The sequence below is a fragment of the Xenopus laevis genome, chromosome 3L (genome assembly GCF_017654675.1).
Source record: "Xenopus laevis strain J_2021 chromosome 3L, Xenopus_laevis_v10.1, whole genome shotgun sequence".
Classification (NCBI taxonomy): Eukaryota; Metazoa; Chordata; class Amphibia; order Anura; family Pipidae; genus Xenopus; species Xenopus laevis.
Genome location: NC_054375.1, coordinates 101,832,571 through 101,849,350, shown reverse-complemented (window position 1 = coordinate 101,849,350; position 16,780 = coordinate 101,832,571). Strand labels below are relative to the sequence as shown.

Sequence of the window (16,780 nt, the reverse complement as noted above, 5' to 3'; positions counted from 1 at the left end):
AACTTTCTGGACAACAGGTTTATAGTTAATAAGTTCCACACCTGTACTTTGTGAAAGAAAACTGCAAGTTTGGCAGTAATAATACTTCATCTCTCATTAGTGAATATTTGCCAACAATCCAGCTTTTCTGCAGACAATAGAGTTACAGTATGTCTTGTCAAACAGGGCTGAGAGCAAAACTACATACTGATCTGATAAGTGGATCTAGGAGAATTGGAGATGTAACCATAAGTATCCAGACTGAAACCTAGATATGTATGTGAGCAGTTCCTGGGTGTATGAGCAGTCAGATGCAGGATTACAGTGTCCTGAGTCAGAAACACAGCTAAATATCAGTCTGTCATACCCCAATATTCAGTGTTTTTCCCAGGCCGTTGTAACTGGGCATCTCCCGCCAGCTACGCCTCCACATTGGGCACAGAAGAGGGAGGATCATAAAATATGTATTTTTTCCCCCACCCAGCCCATTTTTTTTCCTGGGGAGAACACCTCTAATATCAACTCCCCCTACATAATAAAACATTGCATTACATTTGCAGTTTAAAATTCCCACTGAATTCTTGTCCATCACTATTAACCAATAGTCAGTTAAGCACAAGGGGAATTGAACATGAAAAAAAACCCTTTCAGTCTCACAAAAGGAAAGAGAACAGCAAGCGGGAAAAGGGCTTAATGAGCTGGAGCATCAAAAGCACTTTATCGGCCATGCAGCTGTACAGCAGGAAACCAGCATAGGAAAGCAACAATATATGCTTCACTTGTCTAAAAGGAAGTAGAAAGACTGCCTGACTACTGACCTAGAAAGCTATAACTCTACAGTTCTTCCCTGCAATGGCTTATGTAAATAGGTTTGAACCAGGCCCCAAAGTTCTGTCCGTGCCATTCTGTACTGATGTGCATTAGGCTTGCCTGGTCTACAGAGATAATATAATGATTTACTGGAATATAGGACAAATCTACTAGAAATTGGTACATGTGTTATTTCTGGGTACTTTGTCTGCTGCATCATTTTCTTGCCACCCTCATAGCATGCAAACACCTTCTAGGGGTCTGCATACCATTTTGAAGGGGCCAACAATCTACTAGGGAATTTCCTTTTAACACAACCCAACATGATTTTAGATGAAGAAGGCCTAGAATTCTACAGGCCAGTGTCACAGAGGCAACTGCTACTTGTATCTGGCTAGAAATAAGTTCGCTGTGTTCTAAAAAGCAATTTATAAACACACAGGAAACAGCAAATCCGATTACATATAATACACATTACACATGATGTACCTTACTCTGCAAAGTATGTTAGTGAAATTGTAGAAGGTAGATGAATCTGCGCAACAGCCAATTGCAGACATTAAATGAGTGCTTCAATCCCCCTTAGATAGATGTACCGACCATCCAAAATATCAGTAGTTCATAGGAAAAGAGGAGAGCACTTCAGACCCAGATTAACTGCTTGTGGTTGGTGTTTATTTCAAACTGCGCAGTTTGAAATAAACACCAACCACAAGCAGTTAATCTGCGTCTGAAGTGCTCTCCTCTTTTCCTATGAGCATCTGTTAGTGAAAGACAAAAGCAGCTCTATATGCCTGCTTGGCACATTACCAGATGAGCCATGGGCTACTTCCAGAGAATCAGTCCAAAGTGCGGTCTCATTTGTTCATCTGCTGGCCCGCTACTGCCTTCATACAACCTGATAAATAATTTATTCCTGTAACACAGGCAATGTTTCTTAACAAAGGTATCCCAGCCATGATGCCAGTCATTCGCCTTCCAACACTATTTTCAGTTCAGTTGTTTTTAGATAGTTCCCCAGAAATAAACACTTTTTCAGTTATTTTCTATTTGTGATCATTTTTCTGATTTTGAACTGTAAAGTTTAAATTTTTGCCTTCTTGTCTTTCTGAATCAGCTCCGGCAGACGGCGGTCACCAACTCTGTAACTATTCTAAATTGATTCTTTTCTTTGTCCCTGCTGAGCAAAATCCATGAGTTTCATTAGAGACATAATTGATACAATAGTTGCTAATATTCCACAGATGCTGCTGAGAAATGTATCAACTCATGTAGCAAATTGTACCAGCTCAGAATCTGCACCTGGATCACTGAGCTGCCAGTCTGTAACACCAGAACATTCAACTTTAAAACTTTTGGAAAACTGGTAAAAAATTAAAGATGAAAAGCAATTGAAAAAAGTCTTTATTTCTGGTGAACAATCTGAAAACAATTGAAATGAAAAAAATGTTTGGAAGTAAACAACCCCTTTAAAGGAGAACTAAACGCCAAAAATTAATATGGTTAAAAATGTCATTTTATATACTGAATTTATTGCACCAGTCTCAAGTTTCAGCATCTAAAATATCAGCAATGATCCAGGACTTCAAGCTTGTCACAGGGGGTCACGTCTTGGAAAGTGTCGGTGACACTCACATGCTTGGTGGGTTCTGAACAGCTGTTGAGAAGCTAAGCTTAGGGGTTGTCACAAATTATCAGGCAGAAAATTAAGTTTGTCTGTAATATAAGCGGATGCTACAGGGCTGATTATTAAATTCTGATGTTAGTTGCACTGGTTTCTGAGCTGACATGTAGTAATTACCAATCAGCCTTATATTGTGACAATTCAATTCTATATGTATATTTTGAGTTAGTCCCTAAACTCAGTAAGTGACAGCAGCACAGAGCATGTGCAGTGAATCAGCAGAAAAGAAGATGGGGAGCTACTGGGGCTTCCTTGAAGGTAAAGGGCCGTGGTTGCTTTGGTCTGGTATAAAATTCCAAAACATTCAATGTAAAAATGCATAAATTCATTGAAGACGGAAGAGATACTGCAGCACTGCCTTTAGCGACTGTAGGCTGGGTAAAAACCACACCTTGCTACAGATGCCCAGGCTCATTCTGATTGGCCACTTATTAATGCTCCTTGAGTAACACAGTAAAGCAGGGCCCTGTCCTGGGATTTCAAGGGAGGACGTATATCAGGCACCAACATACAACTTGAGAACCATAAATGCTGGTCTAAATGTGTGTTATTTGGCTACTTTATAGAAATCTGTGCTTATTTACCTACAATAAGTTTGCTAAGGTGTCTAGCCTGCTCATGCAAAGGACAGATGCAAGCACAGCTAAACTGAGCCATACACAAATGAGCACCCTAGCATATATGGGTGTGGTAGAATAGAATACGGGAATTTCACACCAGAGAAAATTTGGTAGTAACATGATGGAAAAGATGGCACGTTAAAATAGAATCAAGGGAACATTCCTCTTTTATTTAAAGGAGAAGGGAAGGTCCAATCCATGGGTGGCAAATGTTAGGGCACCCCCCAAGGACTGTAATCACTTACCCGATACCCAGGGCTAGTGCTTCTATTAGCAGAAAACTGAATTGGCCCAGAATACTTGCAAGCAAGCGATCCTCTTCTTCTCGTCTTTCCTAAATATTCCACGGCTGACACATGCGCAGTAGAACGAAAAAGTTGTGGTACTTTTTTTTTTTTTTTTTAATTCCATCTTTTCACTCTACTATGCATGCAGGCCCTTGTAAGGAGGAAGAGGGTCGCTCGCAAGTACCCTGGGCAGTTTTCTGCTAACAGGAGCACCAGCCTCAAGTATCAGGTAAATGATTATAATCCTTGGGGAGATCTAACATTTTTGAACTTATTTTGTTGTTGTGGCTTCAAAAGCCCAATAAACTGTACTGGGAAACTGCTCTCAAACAATAATGAAGTGTGCCCATCAATTGCCAGACATAGGGGAAACACTCATAAATCATTTACTAATGCACTGACAAAGACAGGGTTTTCGAGTGCCAGCCACCTTCCTTTGTTTTGCCTGTTAAAGACGTCAGATACAAAATGTATCTATAAAGCACAGTTCCAGCACATTTAGTATGGCAGATGGCAAACAGATCATTTTATCATAGGCAAGACAGGTAGCAACCAAAATTACCCCTTCTCGTTCCCATTCACTTGAATTCAACTATATGGTGCAATTTCACTGAAATATAGCTGGACAGGATTTCCATGAAAAAAAAAAATAATTGAATGGGGTATACATGGAATACAGGTAGGAATATGATTTGGTGGTAAAGATCTAACATCTAATTATGCACCGACATATATATTTATCTTTATGACCCAAAATGTTGTAGCCATGGGGCCTAACCAAACAAGCAAAAACAGGATTAGAAAAAAAAAGACAAGATTAGTTCCAAAAGAATTTTGGCCTGTCAAATCTTGTTTTACAGGTGTGCCTCTCAGGTTTGCATCTAGTATTATATCAAACTATCTACTGTATGTCTGGTTACACTGCCAGCCGTTTTAATAAAGAGGGATGTCTTTTACTTTGGATCAAAAAAACAGGGATGGTTTCGCAAACACTAAACTTTACGAGATTTAAAAGAGGAAAAGGTTATCTTTTTATGTAAGAGATAATCTCCTCTTTATTATAAACAGGCATGAATGTATGAGGACATAGCTTGATTTGCATAGACAACTGTTCATTTTAAAACTGCAGAATAATCTACTGACTCATACTGTATAGGCCTCAACAGAACTGCACCCTGAGGGTGCACTTACTCAAAGGTGGAGTAAAGGAAAAGTGAGGTAATACAGATTAAAGAGTGCTGTATAGGGCTGTGTGCATAAGCAGAGCTATATAAATAAAATGTACATACATTACAATTTTTGCTGAGGGTGGTGTAAAAAATCTGAAACTAACATTTAAAAACATTGTGATTATGATGTTATATGTCCTCCTTACGTAAACAAACATTTTACCCTAATATCCGCCTAAACATTCGGAAGGGGTTTTTTACAGTGAGAGCTGTTGAGATGTGGAATTCTCTCCCTGAATCAGTGGTACAGGCTGATACATTAGATAGCTTTAAGAAGTGGTTGGATGGCTTTTTAGCAAGTAAGGGAATACAGGGTTATGGAAGATAGCTCATAGTACAAGTTGATCCAGGGACTAGTCCGATTGCCATTTTGGAGTCAGGAAGGATTTTTTCCCCCTCTGAGGCAAATTGGAGAGGCTTCAGATGGAGTTTTTTTGCCTTCCTCTGGATCAACTGGCAGTTAGGCAGGATAAAAAAAAAAAAGTTAAAAGGTTACATAGTTAAATTGGGTTGAAAAAAGACAAAGTCCATCAAGTTCAACCCCTCCAAATGAAAACCCAGCATCCATACACACACCCCTCCCTACTTTTAATTAAATTAAATTGAACTTGATATACGTGTGTCTTTTTTCAACCTAACTTAATATGTTACTATGTTACCCCACACTCCAATTTTAGGCTAACTCCATTTTAATTCCTGCTAGTATTTATGAATCCATACGCCGTTACTGTCTATGGGGGACTTTCAAATTTACCTTTGCAAGCACAAGTGATAATGCTGCTCCTGCTCAAGTGTAAATACAATTATACAGAAAATATTCACAGCATGCAACAACACATTTCTATGGTTTATTGTTGGCTATTGTCATTGCTTATACACTAGACATGTTTTTTTTCCCTTTAATCTAAGATTCAATATTTGTTAGGTCAGTTCTGTGTTGTTTTAGTTGAGACAAGTAAAAAATAAGTGGCAATAAAAATGTAAGCAGAGCTAATGGAAAAGGGATCTTAACCGGTTATTAAAGGGGCAGTATGATGTCCCTTTCAACATGAGTTCAATGAATAGGGCTTGTACGGCAAATACGTTTACCCATTGTTGTCATTAAAAAAATATATCTATGGTTTTTATTTATTTTATAACGTGCAACTGAAAGTAAAGTCACAACCAACTTCCTATTCCTGTACACACACAACCAAAACAAATCAGCAGCTCACTGAGAAGCTTCTGTTTAATGAGCTACTTCTTATCTCAAAGCTTAACAAATTCTACTGCTGGGGGAACAAAGGGGTTTCTCTCTACAGAGGCACCGCAGTGGACTGTGAATTTGCTTTCCCAGTGCTCGTATGAACAGGAAGTAGACTGAAACTTTACTTTCAATTTGCAGGAGAAAAACAAAAACCAAAGATGTTTCTTTATTAAAACAGTTAGACTAAAGTACATTTAGCACAATCCCTAGTCACTGAACAAATGTTGAAAAATAGGGGGTGTACTGTGCCTTTAGTATTAAGTTTGCTATCAGCTTGTTGTACCTAGCACAAATAATAAATAAATTAAATTCTGTCAACTTCCTAGTTAAAATATTATACTAGGTTTAGGTTGCTGGCATTGGAGACCAGGGAAAATGTGGTCAACTGAAATGGGTAATAAACAATGTAATACTAGGCCATTACATGCTTAAATGATATGCCCATATAGAGATATATATCAAAATATGTCCCAATTTTATGAAATAAATCAAATTACAAATGAGGCTAACACTTGAAAAAAAAAAAAAATCAATGCTAGGCTCAGGGGCGATCCGTGAGCTGCTGCGGCCTGAGGTAGCAACCCGGATGCCGCCCCCTCTCCCGCTCCCCGCTTAAAGGTTTAGTGTCGGAGTGGGTCAAAAGAGGCTGCATCGCTAGTGCAAGAGTACCTCGCTTTCTGCACTAGCAGAGCCGAATTTCTGGTTTAAAACCAGAAATTCGGCTCTTAAAGTTACAGGAGGTGGTTTTTTGCCGCCCCTTGTAACTGGCCGTTCACTGCCGTCTGAGGCAAGGTGCTCACCTTGACATATGGCAGGAACGGCCCTGGCTAGGCTATGACATAAATCCCAAAATGGAATGCATCAACAATTTACAGCAAGTTTTAAAAGGAAAAGTTGTATTTTCATTAGGGCTGCACCGAATCCAGGATTTGGGTTTCGGCCGAATCCAGGATTCGGTTTGGGTTTCGGCCGAATCCTTCTGCCCGGCCGAACCGAATCCTAATTTGCATATGCAAATTAGGGGAGGGAAATCGCGCATCATTTTGTCACAAAACAAGGAAGTAAAAAATGTTTTCCCCTTACCACCCCTAATTTGTATATGCAAATTAGGATTCGGCCGAATCTTTCGTGACGGATTCAGGGGTTGGCTGAATCCAAAATAGTGGATTAGGTGCATCCCTAATTTTCATTCATCTGATGGGTTCAGTATAAGCTTTAGAAGAATGGCAGGTATGAGTGTTTACTGTACTTTGTGCAGATATATATATATGTTCCCTGCTGTATTGTGCAAGTCACAGGCCAGAGCTAATGAGAAGGGATAAGGGAAGAGAAAAGCTAAAAATAGAGGGAGTTTGTTGAGGAGCAGTTGCAGCTCTGAGTCCCAGGAGTATGAGGAACACACAGGCACTTTCTTACAGGCAGATCTGGAACGTCACTCATTAGTTTCCTACTGTATCACGATCAGCCCCGTTTGACACCAGGAGGCTTCAATAAACTATGCTGCTGTCTTTAACCAAAGCTCAACTGGATTTATTGCTGATCGAATAATAGGTCAGAAATATGTCTAAGCCCCGTATATCGCATTGCAACATTTAGCAACTCCCTTTGCGATCACTTAAAGATAACAATGAACACACAGGTCCAGATCTACTCACTCCGCATTCTTCATCTGTGGGTCTTCGGTGGTCATGTCTGCTGCTGGCCCATCCCCATGAATCATGTCATCAGGTAAGTGATCCTGTGATAAACACGCAGACACTGCACAAGGAGTGGCACCGACAGATCCCCCCCACTAAGGGATCTCTGTCTTCGAACGGCCTCTCACAGCTTCCCAAAAACTCCTGCCTTTTGCTGAAGGTGGCTGAGACAGCACAATGGAGTGTGGGAGTTGTGGTCAAGTAAACTACTTTTCTTATTGGTTCGACCCTTGCTAAAACTACATTTCCCAGAAGGCGTTGCGACGCACGGGACTTCCTGGCAATAGCAGCGCCACCTCGTGTTGACGTCTTGGAATGCGACTGCGTGTTACTGCTGGAGTGAAGGGAACCGCTCGTTTAAAGTGCGTATGGTAACACTGAGGCACAACAACTGCGTTCGCTTTATCTCATTATTTGACAGAGATATTGTCTAACTATGAACAATAAGCAAATAGGACTTTGGGAGAAGTTGTGAATTTATAATGCGCTTGCGCAAACTTTCCGGGGAAGTGGGGAGGCGCGTGATCTCAGGAAATACATATATATGGATGTTACTTGCCGGGGGGCTATTTTCCCGCTTTTGTGACGTTGTTGGGAGTAACGTTACTATCTCTAAGTACTGGGTGATGCATTAGCTTGTGCTTTCTCATTTAAACTGTGACATACCTCCCAACATTTTGCAAACAGAATAGAGACCAAAATATTTCATGTTCAGTTTCTAAAATTTGGCAGGTTATAAAAGTTTGAACACGTGTCTGTGTTTTTTTTTTGGTGTTATTACAGTTTTGCTTATGAAGGTGAATTGCCCTTTAAGCTGCAAGTCACAGTTTCCCCAAGAGACCTGCTTATTTTAAATTGTTACAAATGTATCCAAGTGCACCTGCCACATATTCTGGGCTCTCTGCCAAAAGCCAATTAAGGTTTGGAAACTTTTAACTTTTTTTTGGCCGTTTAGTGCAGAAGATCAAAGAGAAAGTCGGAACATTTCCGTAACAATCTGGGACTGCGGGTTGAGCTGTCAAACAGGACAGTTGGGAGGTACACTGTGTAACTCTCGAGGCACCCACCCTGTCAGCCCTTTATGTAATTCACTCTCTGAAAAAAGCTGCACCACTATTCTCTTTCTGAGGATAGGAAATGGCTTTGCTCAAAACATCTTCCTAGCCATTCACCTCCTTCCAAAAACTCTCCTCAGTCCCTTCTGTGCTCCATCCCACCTGTGACTGAAGAAGAAGTCGAAGAAGTCTTTTTTATGGTCCGTTCACACAATGATGCATGTAAGCGCAGAACACAAGTGGAACACAGCATGTTAGAAGCCCTTAAACGTCTGGGGCAAATGCAAATTAGCACCAGGAAGACCCTTAGAAAACCTTTTTTCGCTTCCTCGCATGCGTGACAAAAAGCCACTTGATTTTAAGGACTTGGATTTGGTTCGACCAAGCACTTAGATTCAGCCGAATCTGAATCCTGCTGAAAAAGGTCGAATGGAAAACCAAATACTGGAGTCACTGGATCCCTAATCCCATCAATTGCTCTACTTTCCTTAAAGGGCTTGTTCACCTTTCAATGAATTGAAATGATGTAGAGAGTGTTGTTCTGAGACAATTTTTCAATTGGTTTTAATTTTTTATTATTTGTGGTTTTTGAGTTATTTAGCTTTTTATTCAGCAGCTCTCCGGTTTGCAATTTCAGCCATCTGGTTGCTAGGTTACAAATTACCCTAGCAACCATGCACTGATTTGAATAAGAGACTGGAATATGAAAAGGAGAGCCCTGAACAGAAAGATGAGTAATAAAAAGTAGCAATAACAATACTAGTGTAGCCTTACAGAGCATTTGTTTGTCAGATGGGGTCAGTGACCCCTTTTTGAAAGTTGGATAAGATCTGAAGAACAAAGGAAATAATTCAAAAACTTTTAAGAAATTAAAAATGAAGGCCAATTCAAAGGTTGCTTAGAATTAGCCATCCATTAACATACTAAAAGTTAACTTAAAGGTGAACAACCCCTTTAAAAGACCAGTAACAGCAATTTTTAAAAAAAGTCTTTTTCTAAGAAATAACTTACCGAAACTCTGCTTGCGCTCCTCTTCAGAAAAGGCGATCAGTGATCCATCGTGCGGCGCTCCATTTCTCCTCCCTGCCTTCCTTATAGGAGATAGCCAGGGAGGAGAAATCGAGCACCGTACGATGGATCGTAAGTTGTTTCTTAATAAAGACTTAGCGATTTTAAAGTTTAATATGTGTTTGTGTCTTTTTTTTCATAGCATACTAACGAATTTTGTTTTAGAAAATTTTTGCTGTTACTGGCCCTTTAATCTCTAAACTACTTGAGTGTTTCGTATAAGTTACGACCGACTGATATTATTCCTCTCTGATTTGGCCAGGGGGACTTATTATACAGTGTGGCTGTGTACCACCAAATTCCACAGAAACTGCTCCAGCAATGCTAACTAATGGCCTAAAACAAACAAAAAAAAAATCCCTATTAATACTAGATCACAGAAGCTATAGACACTGGATCACACTCTCCTCCTTCAGTGCTGCCATTCTTTTTGCTTTCATAGCACTGCCCTGGTTTTCCTCTTAAATTTCAAATTGCATATTGTCTCCTACAACAGAATATCACATTCTCCTGTACCTCACTGCCTGTTCTTAAGGCTCTGTCCTATGTCCCTTATTATTATTATTATTACTTCCTACCAACACAAGCTTATCAATTCATACAGTTTCTAGTACCTCCTGTACCAGGGTTGGACTGGGCCCATCAGGGCTGCCACATCAGGGCCCCCGCACCCCCAAGGGCCCCCCTCCCCAGTTTCAAACCCCACATCTTTTTGGCAATAATAATTTTTAAATGTGCCCTTTATTGGAGTTCCCTATAGATCTGCTACAGTCAAATGAGGGGTGTCAGAAGCACAGTAGGAGGGGGGATAGCCAATCACAGCCCTGCAGCCACACAAGCAAAGACATGCTTTACATCCCTGTCAGGTCAGCCTAGCTGCTGATTGCTTCTTATCCTACAATGCAGTGTGCAGAGTGCCGCCAGCTCAACTGCGCAGTCTGGGAAAGGAGGAAACAGGAAAAGGGAACAGATGGGTGGAACTAGATGGGTTTTTGTAGATAAAGGGTTTTTTTAATAAAGAAACACCACTTTTTAAAGCACATTTTTTATATATAAAAGATATAATGCACTGGCATATTCTTGTTTTTTACACAATATGTCTCCTTTAAAGGGGTGGTTCTGAGAAACCTTTCAATTATTTTTCATTATTTAGTTTTTTTTTATCGTTTTTAAATTATTAGCTTCCTTCTTCTGACTCTTCCCAACTTTCAAATGGGGGTCACTGACCTCATCTAAAAATACTATTGCTCTGTAAGGCTACAAATTCATTGTTATTGCTACTTTTTATTACTCATCTTTCTATTCAGGCCCTCCTATTCTATTCATATTCCTGTTTCTTATTCAAATCAAAGTATTACTGTTCGGGTAATTTGGACCCTAGCAACCAGATGGCTGAAATGACAAACTGGAGAGCTGCTAAATAAAAAACTAAATAACTCACAACCACAAATAATAAAAAATGAAAACCAATTGAAAATTGTCTCAGAATATCACTTCCTACATCATTTAAGATTGATTTAAAAGTTAACAACCCCATTAAATATCCCACTCCCTTAAAGAAACAGTAACACCAAATAAATGAAAGTATATAATAAAAGTAATAAAGAATTATAATGTACTGTTGCCCTGCACTGGTATAACTGGTGTGTATGCTTCAAAAGATTGCTTTGGGTCTGCCATTTAAGATGGAGAAAAGGCTTAGGTTACATTGCAGGTAACAGGTAATCTCTGAAGAATAGAATGGTGGTAAACTGTGCTTTATCTTTTTTTTTTTTACAGCTTGAATGGCAGCTTCTTTGTAGAAATTATAGCAGTCTTTATGAAGCAAACACATCAGTTTTACCAGTGCAGGACAACACTACTACATTATTGAGTGATGCACTGATCTATTTTCGGCCAAGTACTGAACCGAATCCAAACTCTTAATTTATATATGCAAATCAAGGTACAGAAGGGTTAACAATGTTTTACTTCCTTGTTTGTGTGACGAAAATTCACGAGATTTTGAGGATTCAGTTCGGCCATGGATTTGGCAGATTCCAATTCCTGCTGAGAAAGGACGAATCCTGGCCAAATAACAAAGCAAATCCTGGATTGTAATTACTTCGATACACATTAATTTTTTTTGTTACCTTTCCTTAAAACCTCTCAGATAGAAATGCTCCTGTTTCCCACACCCATAATATTCAAGACGTGTCTCTTATAGTTAACTTCCCCACCAACACCCTTTTTCCACAGGCCCGGTGCCTTAGTATTATTCTTGCTTTTGTTCTGTCTTTCGCTCCTCATATCCAATCAAAATAACGAAATCATGTCACTTTCGCCTAAGAAATATTTTAAAAACATGATGATCAGTGGAGATGTTACCAAAATTCTGATTCATGCTCTCGCATAATATCATATATGAAGTACTGTACTTGACTTTATTGAACTTTTCCTTCAAAGACTGTCATCAATTTAGTCCATAATAAATGCTTCTTCCAGGCACATACATATCAGCAATCGCTCCTCCACTTTCTGCATCTCTGAACATACTGTACGTCCAAGTACTCCCCAAATTACTTGTTTTTGCTGACTTCTCATTCCCTACATCCATATGCTCTGTTAGCACACCCAGGTGATTATAGACTAACCTTAGACCCAGGGCTGACGGCCTTGAGTACTATCCCAGTGTGTGCCACACCATCACCTTTCTTCTTTCCCTGGGATTTTTGCTGTGGCCCTTGGTGAGTTCAAATGCACAGTAGAACAAAACTTTTACTTTTAAGTTAAGGAACTAAAATGTTCTGAATGCTTGCTATGATTATCTTAGTTAGCCAATAAATGTATCACCTTTATACCACTTTCTTTTTTTATTTCAAAAGGGTTGGCCTGTAACATTTTTACTGGCTAACACGGTACAACAACGTTACCTGCAATCATTTTGCAGAAAAATACATTACGGTAACTCCCTGCAGTAATTAAAATGCTCCACGTGGTGGCATAAGAGATTTAAAATAGAGCTGAACTGCTGCAAACCTGCAGATGTTTCACAGGGTGGCAGAAGACGACTAGAAAGGAACTTGTAAATCAAGTAAAAAAAGAAATAAAACTATTAGGCCATATGCCAAGAGCAACTGCCCTGAAAAGATTCTTAGCAGCTTCATTAACATGAAACAAATGTTGCTAATATAAGCATGAGCCTACATGAAAGATCTTTTCTAAGGTGAATAGGTTTGTAGGGCCAATAACAGAATCAACAACTGTTCAATATTGGTATATAAGCAGAAACCACAGCAACTAAAAAATGGTTAAACATAAGCAAAAAATAATTACACAATGACATGAGTTAACAGCATGACACAGACACAATTTACAAACCCTGCATAAATATCTGCAGTTTTGCAGCAGTTCAGATCCACATGTTGCTGTTGCTGTGTGAAGCCTGTTGCCAGTTGTCAGTCTGTAGGTTTGTTTCCTCAAAGATTGTTTCTAGAAAAATAAATCATGGGTTTTTAGGAAGCTTCCATGCATCAATGAAATTATCCCCCAACAGACATTATATATTTTGTTATATTTTTAAGTTTAAACATAAACTATTTAGTTTCACTTTCTCACCTTAAAGTACTTACACTACAGCAAGCAAAAGTAGTTCTTTGTTTTCTCCAGGACAAATCTATTGGCATAGTATATATGTGGGTTGATAAAAGCCAACTCACCCCGACTAGGAATTAACTTATTTGTATGTGTATGTATTAGGTTCTGGCCTCTCCTCATAGGTCTTCGTAGACCCACAGCATGATCCCATTGATTGAACCTAAATGTTTTACATGACTCTCACCCCTGCTGCTTTACTTTATTCCACTTTAGTTAAGTTTAATAGTAAGACTGAAGTAAACTGAAAAAATGGAGTCTCTTTTTATAATGTAAAAATGTGCTAAATTAAAGGAGAAACAAACCTGTGCACAGAATTAGGCAAAGAATGCTTCTGTGCCAGAATTGATAATAACACATCAACTAACGTTTTTGCTAATCATTCAATAGTTTCTGATGATCACCATGTTTAGCTTCTTTATGGCAGCCCAGAGCATGCTGAGCATATGCAGTGTCTCTGATGCTCAAAAGATGGAGAGTTGCTAAGGCTATCTCTGAATGCCTGGATCATTACTGTTACTGAGCAGTTGGGCTTCCACTATAAGTCCAGCACGTGAATTTCTATCCATATCATTTTTATGGTTTATTTCATCTTTAAGTTTCCAGTGTCGCATAGTAGTTATTGGACGTGTAGATGCATTTTAATCACAGGCATGCACACACATACCTATATGTACAGAGCACAGAGTTTCATGGGCTACTGCAGTGGGGGAGCGGATGACTTTTTACTTTGTTTTAAACTTGGATATGGGAAAGACAGATTTGTGACTAAAGCTGGCCATAGACGCAAAGATCCGATCGTACGAATCATCGTACAATCGCACTTCCCCATCTCACGACCTGTCACTAACCATTCCGATCAAATAAAGTAGAAAAGAACAGATCAGCCGATGTTCTGCCCCTGACAGCAATCATACGAAAGTTATGTCCAACAAAAGGAATAACATAAAAGGAATGGAGGTTAGTGGATTGCAAAATTATATTTCCTTTATCAATTAAATAAAGCTCTTACAGATTCTGAGAGGGTCTCGGGACTAAAACCAGCCGTGTTTGTTAACCTTTTACCCTAAATATAAACACACATCACAAAATCAACGTACATATTTTACTTGCTGTATTACTAGGTCCTCTACTATATGTTCTTTTTTTCTGTTTACTTCTATTCTATGGTATCTATGCTTATGTATGTGCTGTGTTAAGCATTTGAATGTAGGGTTTCTTGATAAATCATCGTTTAGCAATGTCTTAAAGGTTCAGCAAATGGTTGGAAATTGCAGCAGTGCACTAAATGGTTGTTTCATAATGAATGAAATTCCACGAAAATACCGTTTGAATGTCAGGTTTCTCCATACAAACCATTATTCAAAAGGGAATGCAAACAGCACTGACATCATAAATATACCGCTACAAATGAATTTATTTGAACAGATTAAATGGTAGCTGCTCAATTGCAAAGACTTAGAAATTGATACCTGAGTTAATTTAAATCTGGGGAAGTAATTGCATTGGTTTAACTTATTTAACTCTCTTTACAATATCATTTATAGCAGAAGATGAAAGTAAAGATCCAAATGATGATAAATATATAAAGAATGGAGGAAATAGGAATTGTTTTCTAGTGTAATTATACTGTCATATAAAATGATTATTTAAATATAGTAATAAGACAGAGATATGTATTAACTCTATTACACTACACAGATGTATATTCCTGACTGCTATTTTAGCCTTCAGTACCATGTACATTTATAGATGAAACTACAGGAATAAAATGATCACATTGTTTGATTTGGATTTAAAGCTGCATAGGTTCCTAGGTTCTCTCTCTTCAGATTGGTTCCCAATGGGCCCCATTGGGTTTCTGTATTATTATACTTAAGACCTACAGTATGCTCAAAAGCAGTCATTGTTGATTGTAAGTCTTTTTTGGTTCAAACCTTCTTGGATGGCCAGCCTTTGTTACTTCAGCAGTGCGAGCATTTCATAGGGAAGATGCGCTAGCGTTCATTTGTGCCTAGTGAAAATTCACTAGTAATCTTACGCTTAGGTCAATTTGCATAGGGCAGGTTCATTAAAGTTGTATGGACGTCTTTATTAGAGATGTTGGTGCAAATGCTTGAAGTTACTACTTTTTATTACAAATGTCCAAGGAACCTTAATAAAGACAAAAGAGTTAATATAATGCCCTAGACATGAGCCCACTGTAAAATGAATGTTCCTCATGTTCTCAAATGTCTGGGGGAAAATGTTAAGCCAAAAAAAGTCCAAGTTAGGACAATCCCGTTTAAAAAGGAAAAGTTGCTAGCGTTTTTTAAACTTTAATGCATTTTTGGCAGACAGGATATAATGTAACTGACATAAGATTGAGGCGGATGTAGCTTCATTTTAGCAGTTCACCTGGTCTGAGATGGCGAAGTCAACTGTGGCGAATGAGGTAACGTTCAGTAAAATCCACACTATACTGAATTTGCGGATCAACGACCATTCACCTGAGCGAAAAGTCGCTTGGCGATAGAGTGCAAATGAACGCTAGTGACGGTCCCGTTCGTTTGCGAATTGTCGTCTGCGCCTGTTAGTGAATTAGCAATGTCCCTGTGGATTGGATTTCTAGCTAATTTTTACTAGCGACGGCCACTTCGCCCTTTTGTGAATTTACCCCGTCTTCTAGAAACGCCAAAATATAAATCATACATTTTCACTCCTAGCACAACACACTGACTGCATATTATATGTCATGGTTTAAGATATTTGTTGCTACAAACCTCCTATATAAAAAAAACTTAACCCTCGATATTCGACCCTTTGTGAATCGGCCCCCAATTAAAAGATCCGAATAAAAAAAGTACGTACATAAAATTACGCTGAACAATCCCAAAAAAAATACGAATACCTCTAAAACCTCTTAATTAAAAAAATCTTAAAAGGGCTAAAAGTAAGAATTGATTTAAAACTATAGGATCAGTGCAGCTCCGATTGACTTCTATAGGACCTCGACATCTGTTACCTGGCAAAGTTTTGTATTTGAAGTGACTTTTACACTCAAGGAATCTCAAATTTTAATAACTTTTTTTTAAAAAATGGGAAACCACAAATTTTTCGAGAAATTGTAGCAAATGGGTCCCATCGTGTAGCATTTTCATATACACACCCTTTTGCCATATACTCATACCAAATCAGTGTGAAGTGGGGTAACAATAGAGGAAGCAGGGGAGCCCAAGGAAAAGGGGGGCCTGGACTGCAGGGTCTGCTTCCTTTATAGCTAACAAGAAACCCCCCCCCCCCCCCTTTCTCTTCCCTGTGGCAGGGAAGCAGAGCACAAGTTGGCACGGGGCAGGAGGATGGGGATTGGAGTGCGCTGGGACCCTCTGAAGATTTCTTTGCATGGGGGCCTGGTGCACTCTAGTTACACCACTGACAGTGTACTAATGATCCAAGAAATATAACTCCAGAGACCCAAACTGTATGAGTAACT

At 39.0% G+C, this 16,780-nt stretch overlaps 1 protein-coding gene across 3 annotated transcripts in view; it reads right to left on the bottom strand.

The window, feature by feature from the left end:
* The window catches only part of LOC108711344 (BCL2/adenovirus E1B 19 kDa protein-interacting protein 2), a 44,227-nt gene extending 36,490 nt beyond the window's left edge, over positions 1-7,737 (bottom strand). The window contains exon 1 of one of the 3 annotated variants that reach the window (XM_041586733.1): positions 7,511-7,737. In XM_041586733.1, coding sequence (XP_041442667.1) covers positions 7,511-7,575 — 65 coding nt within the window. In that variant the 5' untranslated portion in view covers positions 7,576-7,737. The remainder of the gene's footprint in view (positions 1-7,510) is intronic. The other 2 variants (XM_041586730.1, XM_041586731.1) reach the window with 2 other exon arrangements.
* Between the last annotated feature and the right edge of the window lie 9,043 nt (positions 7,738-16,780).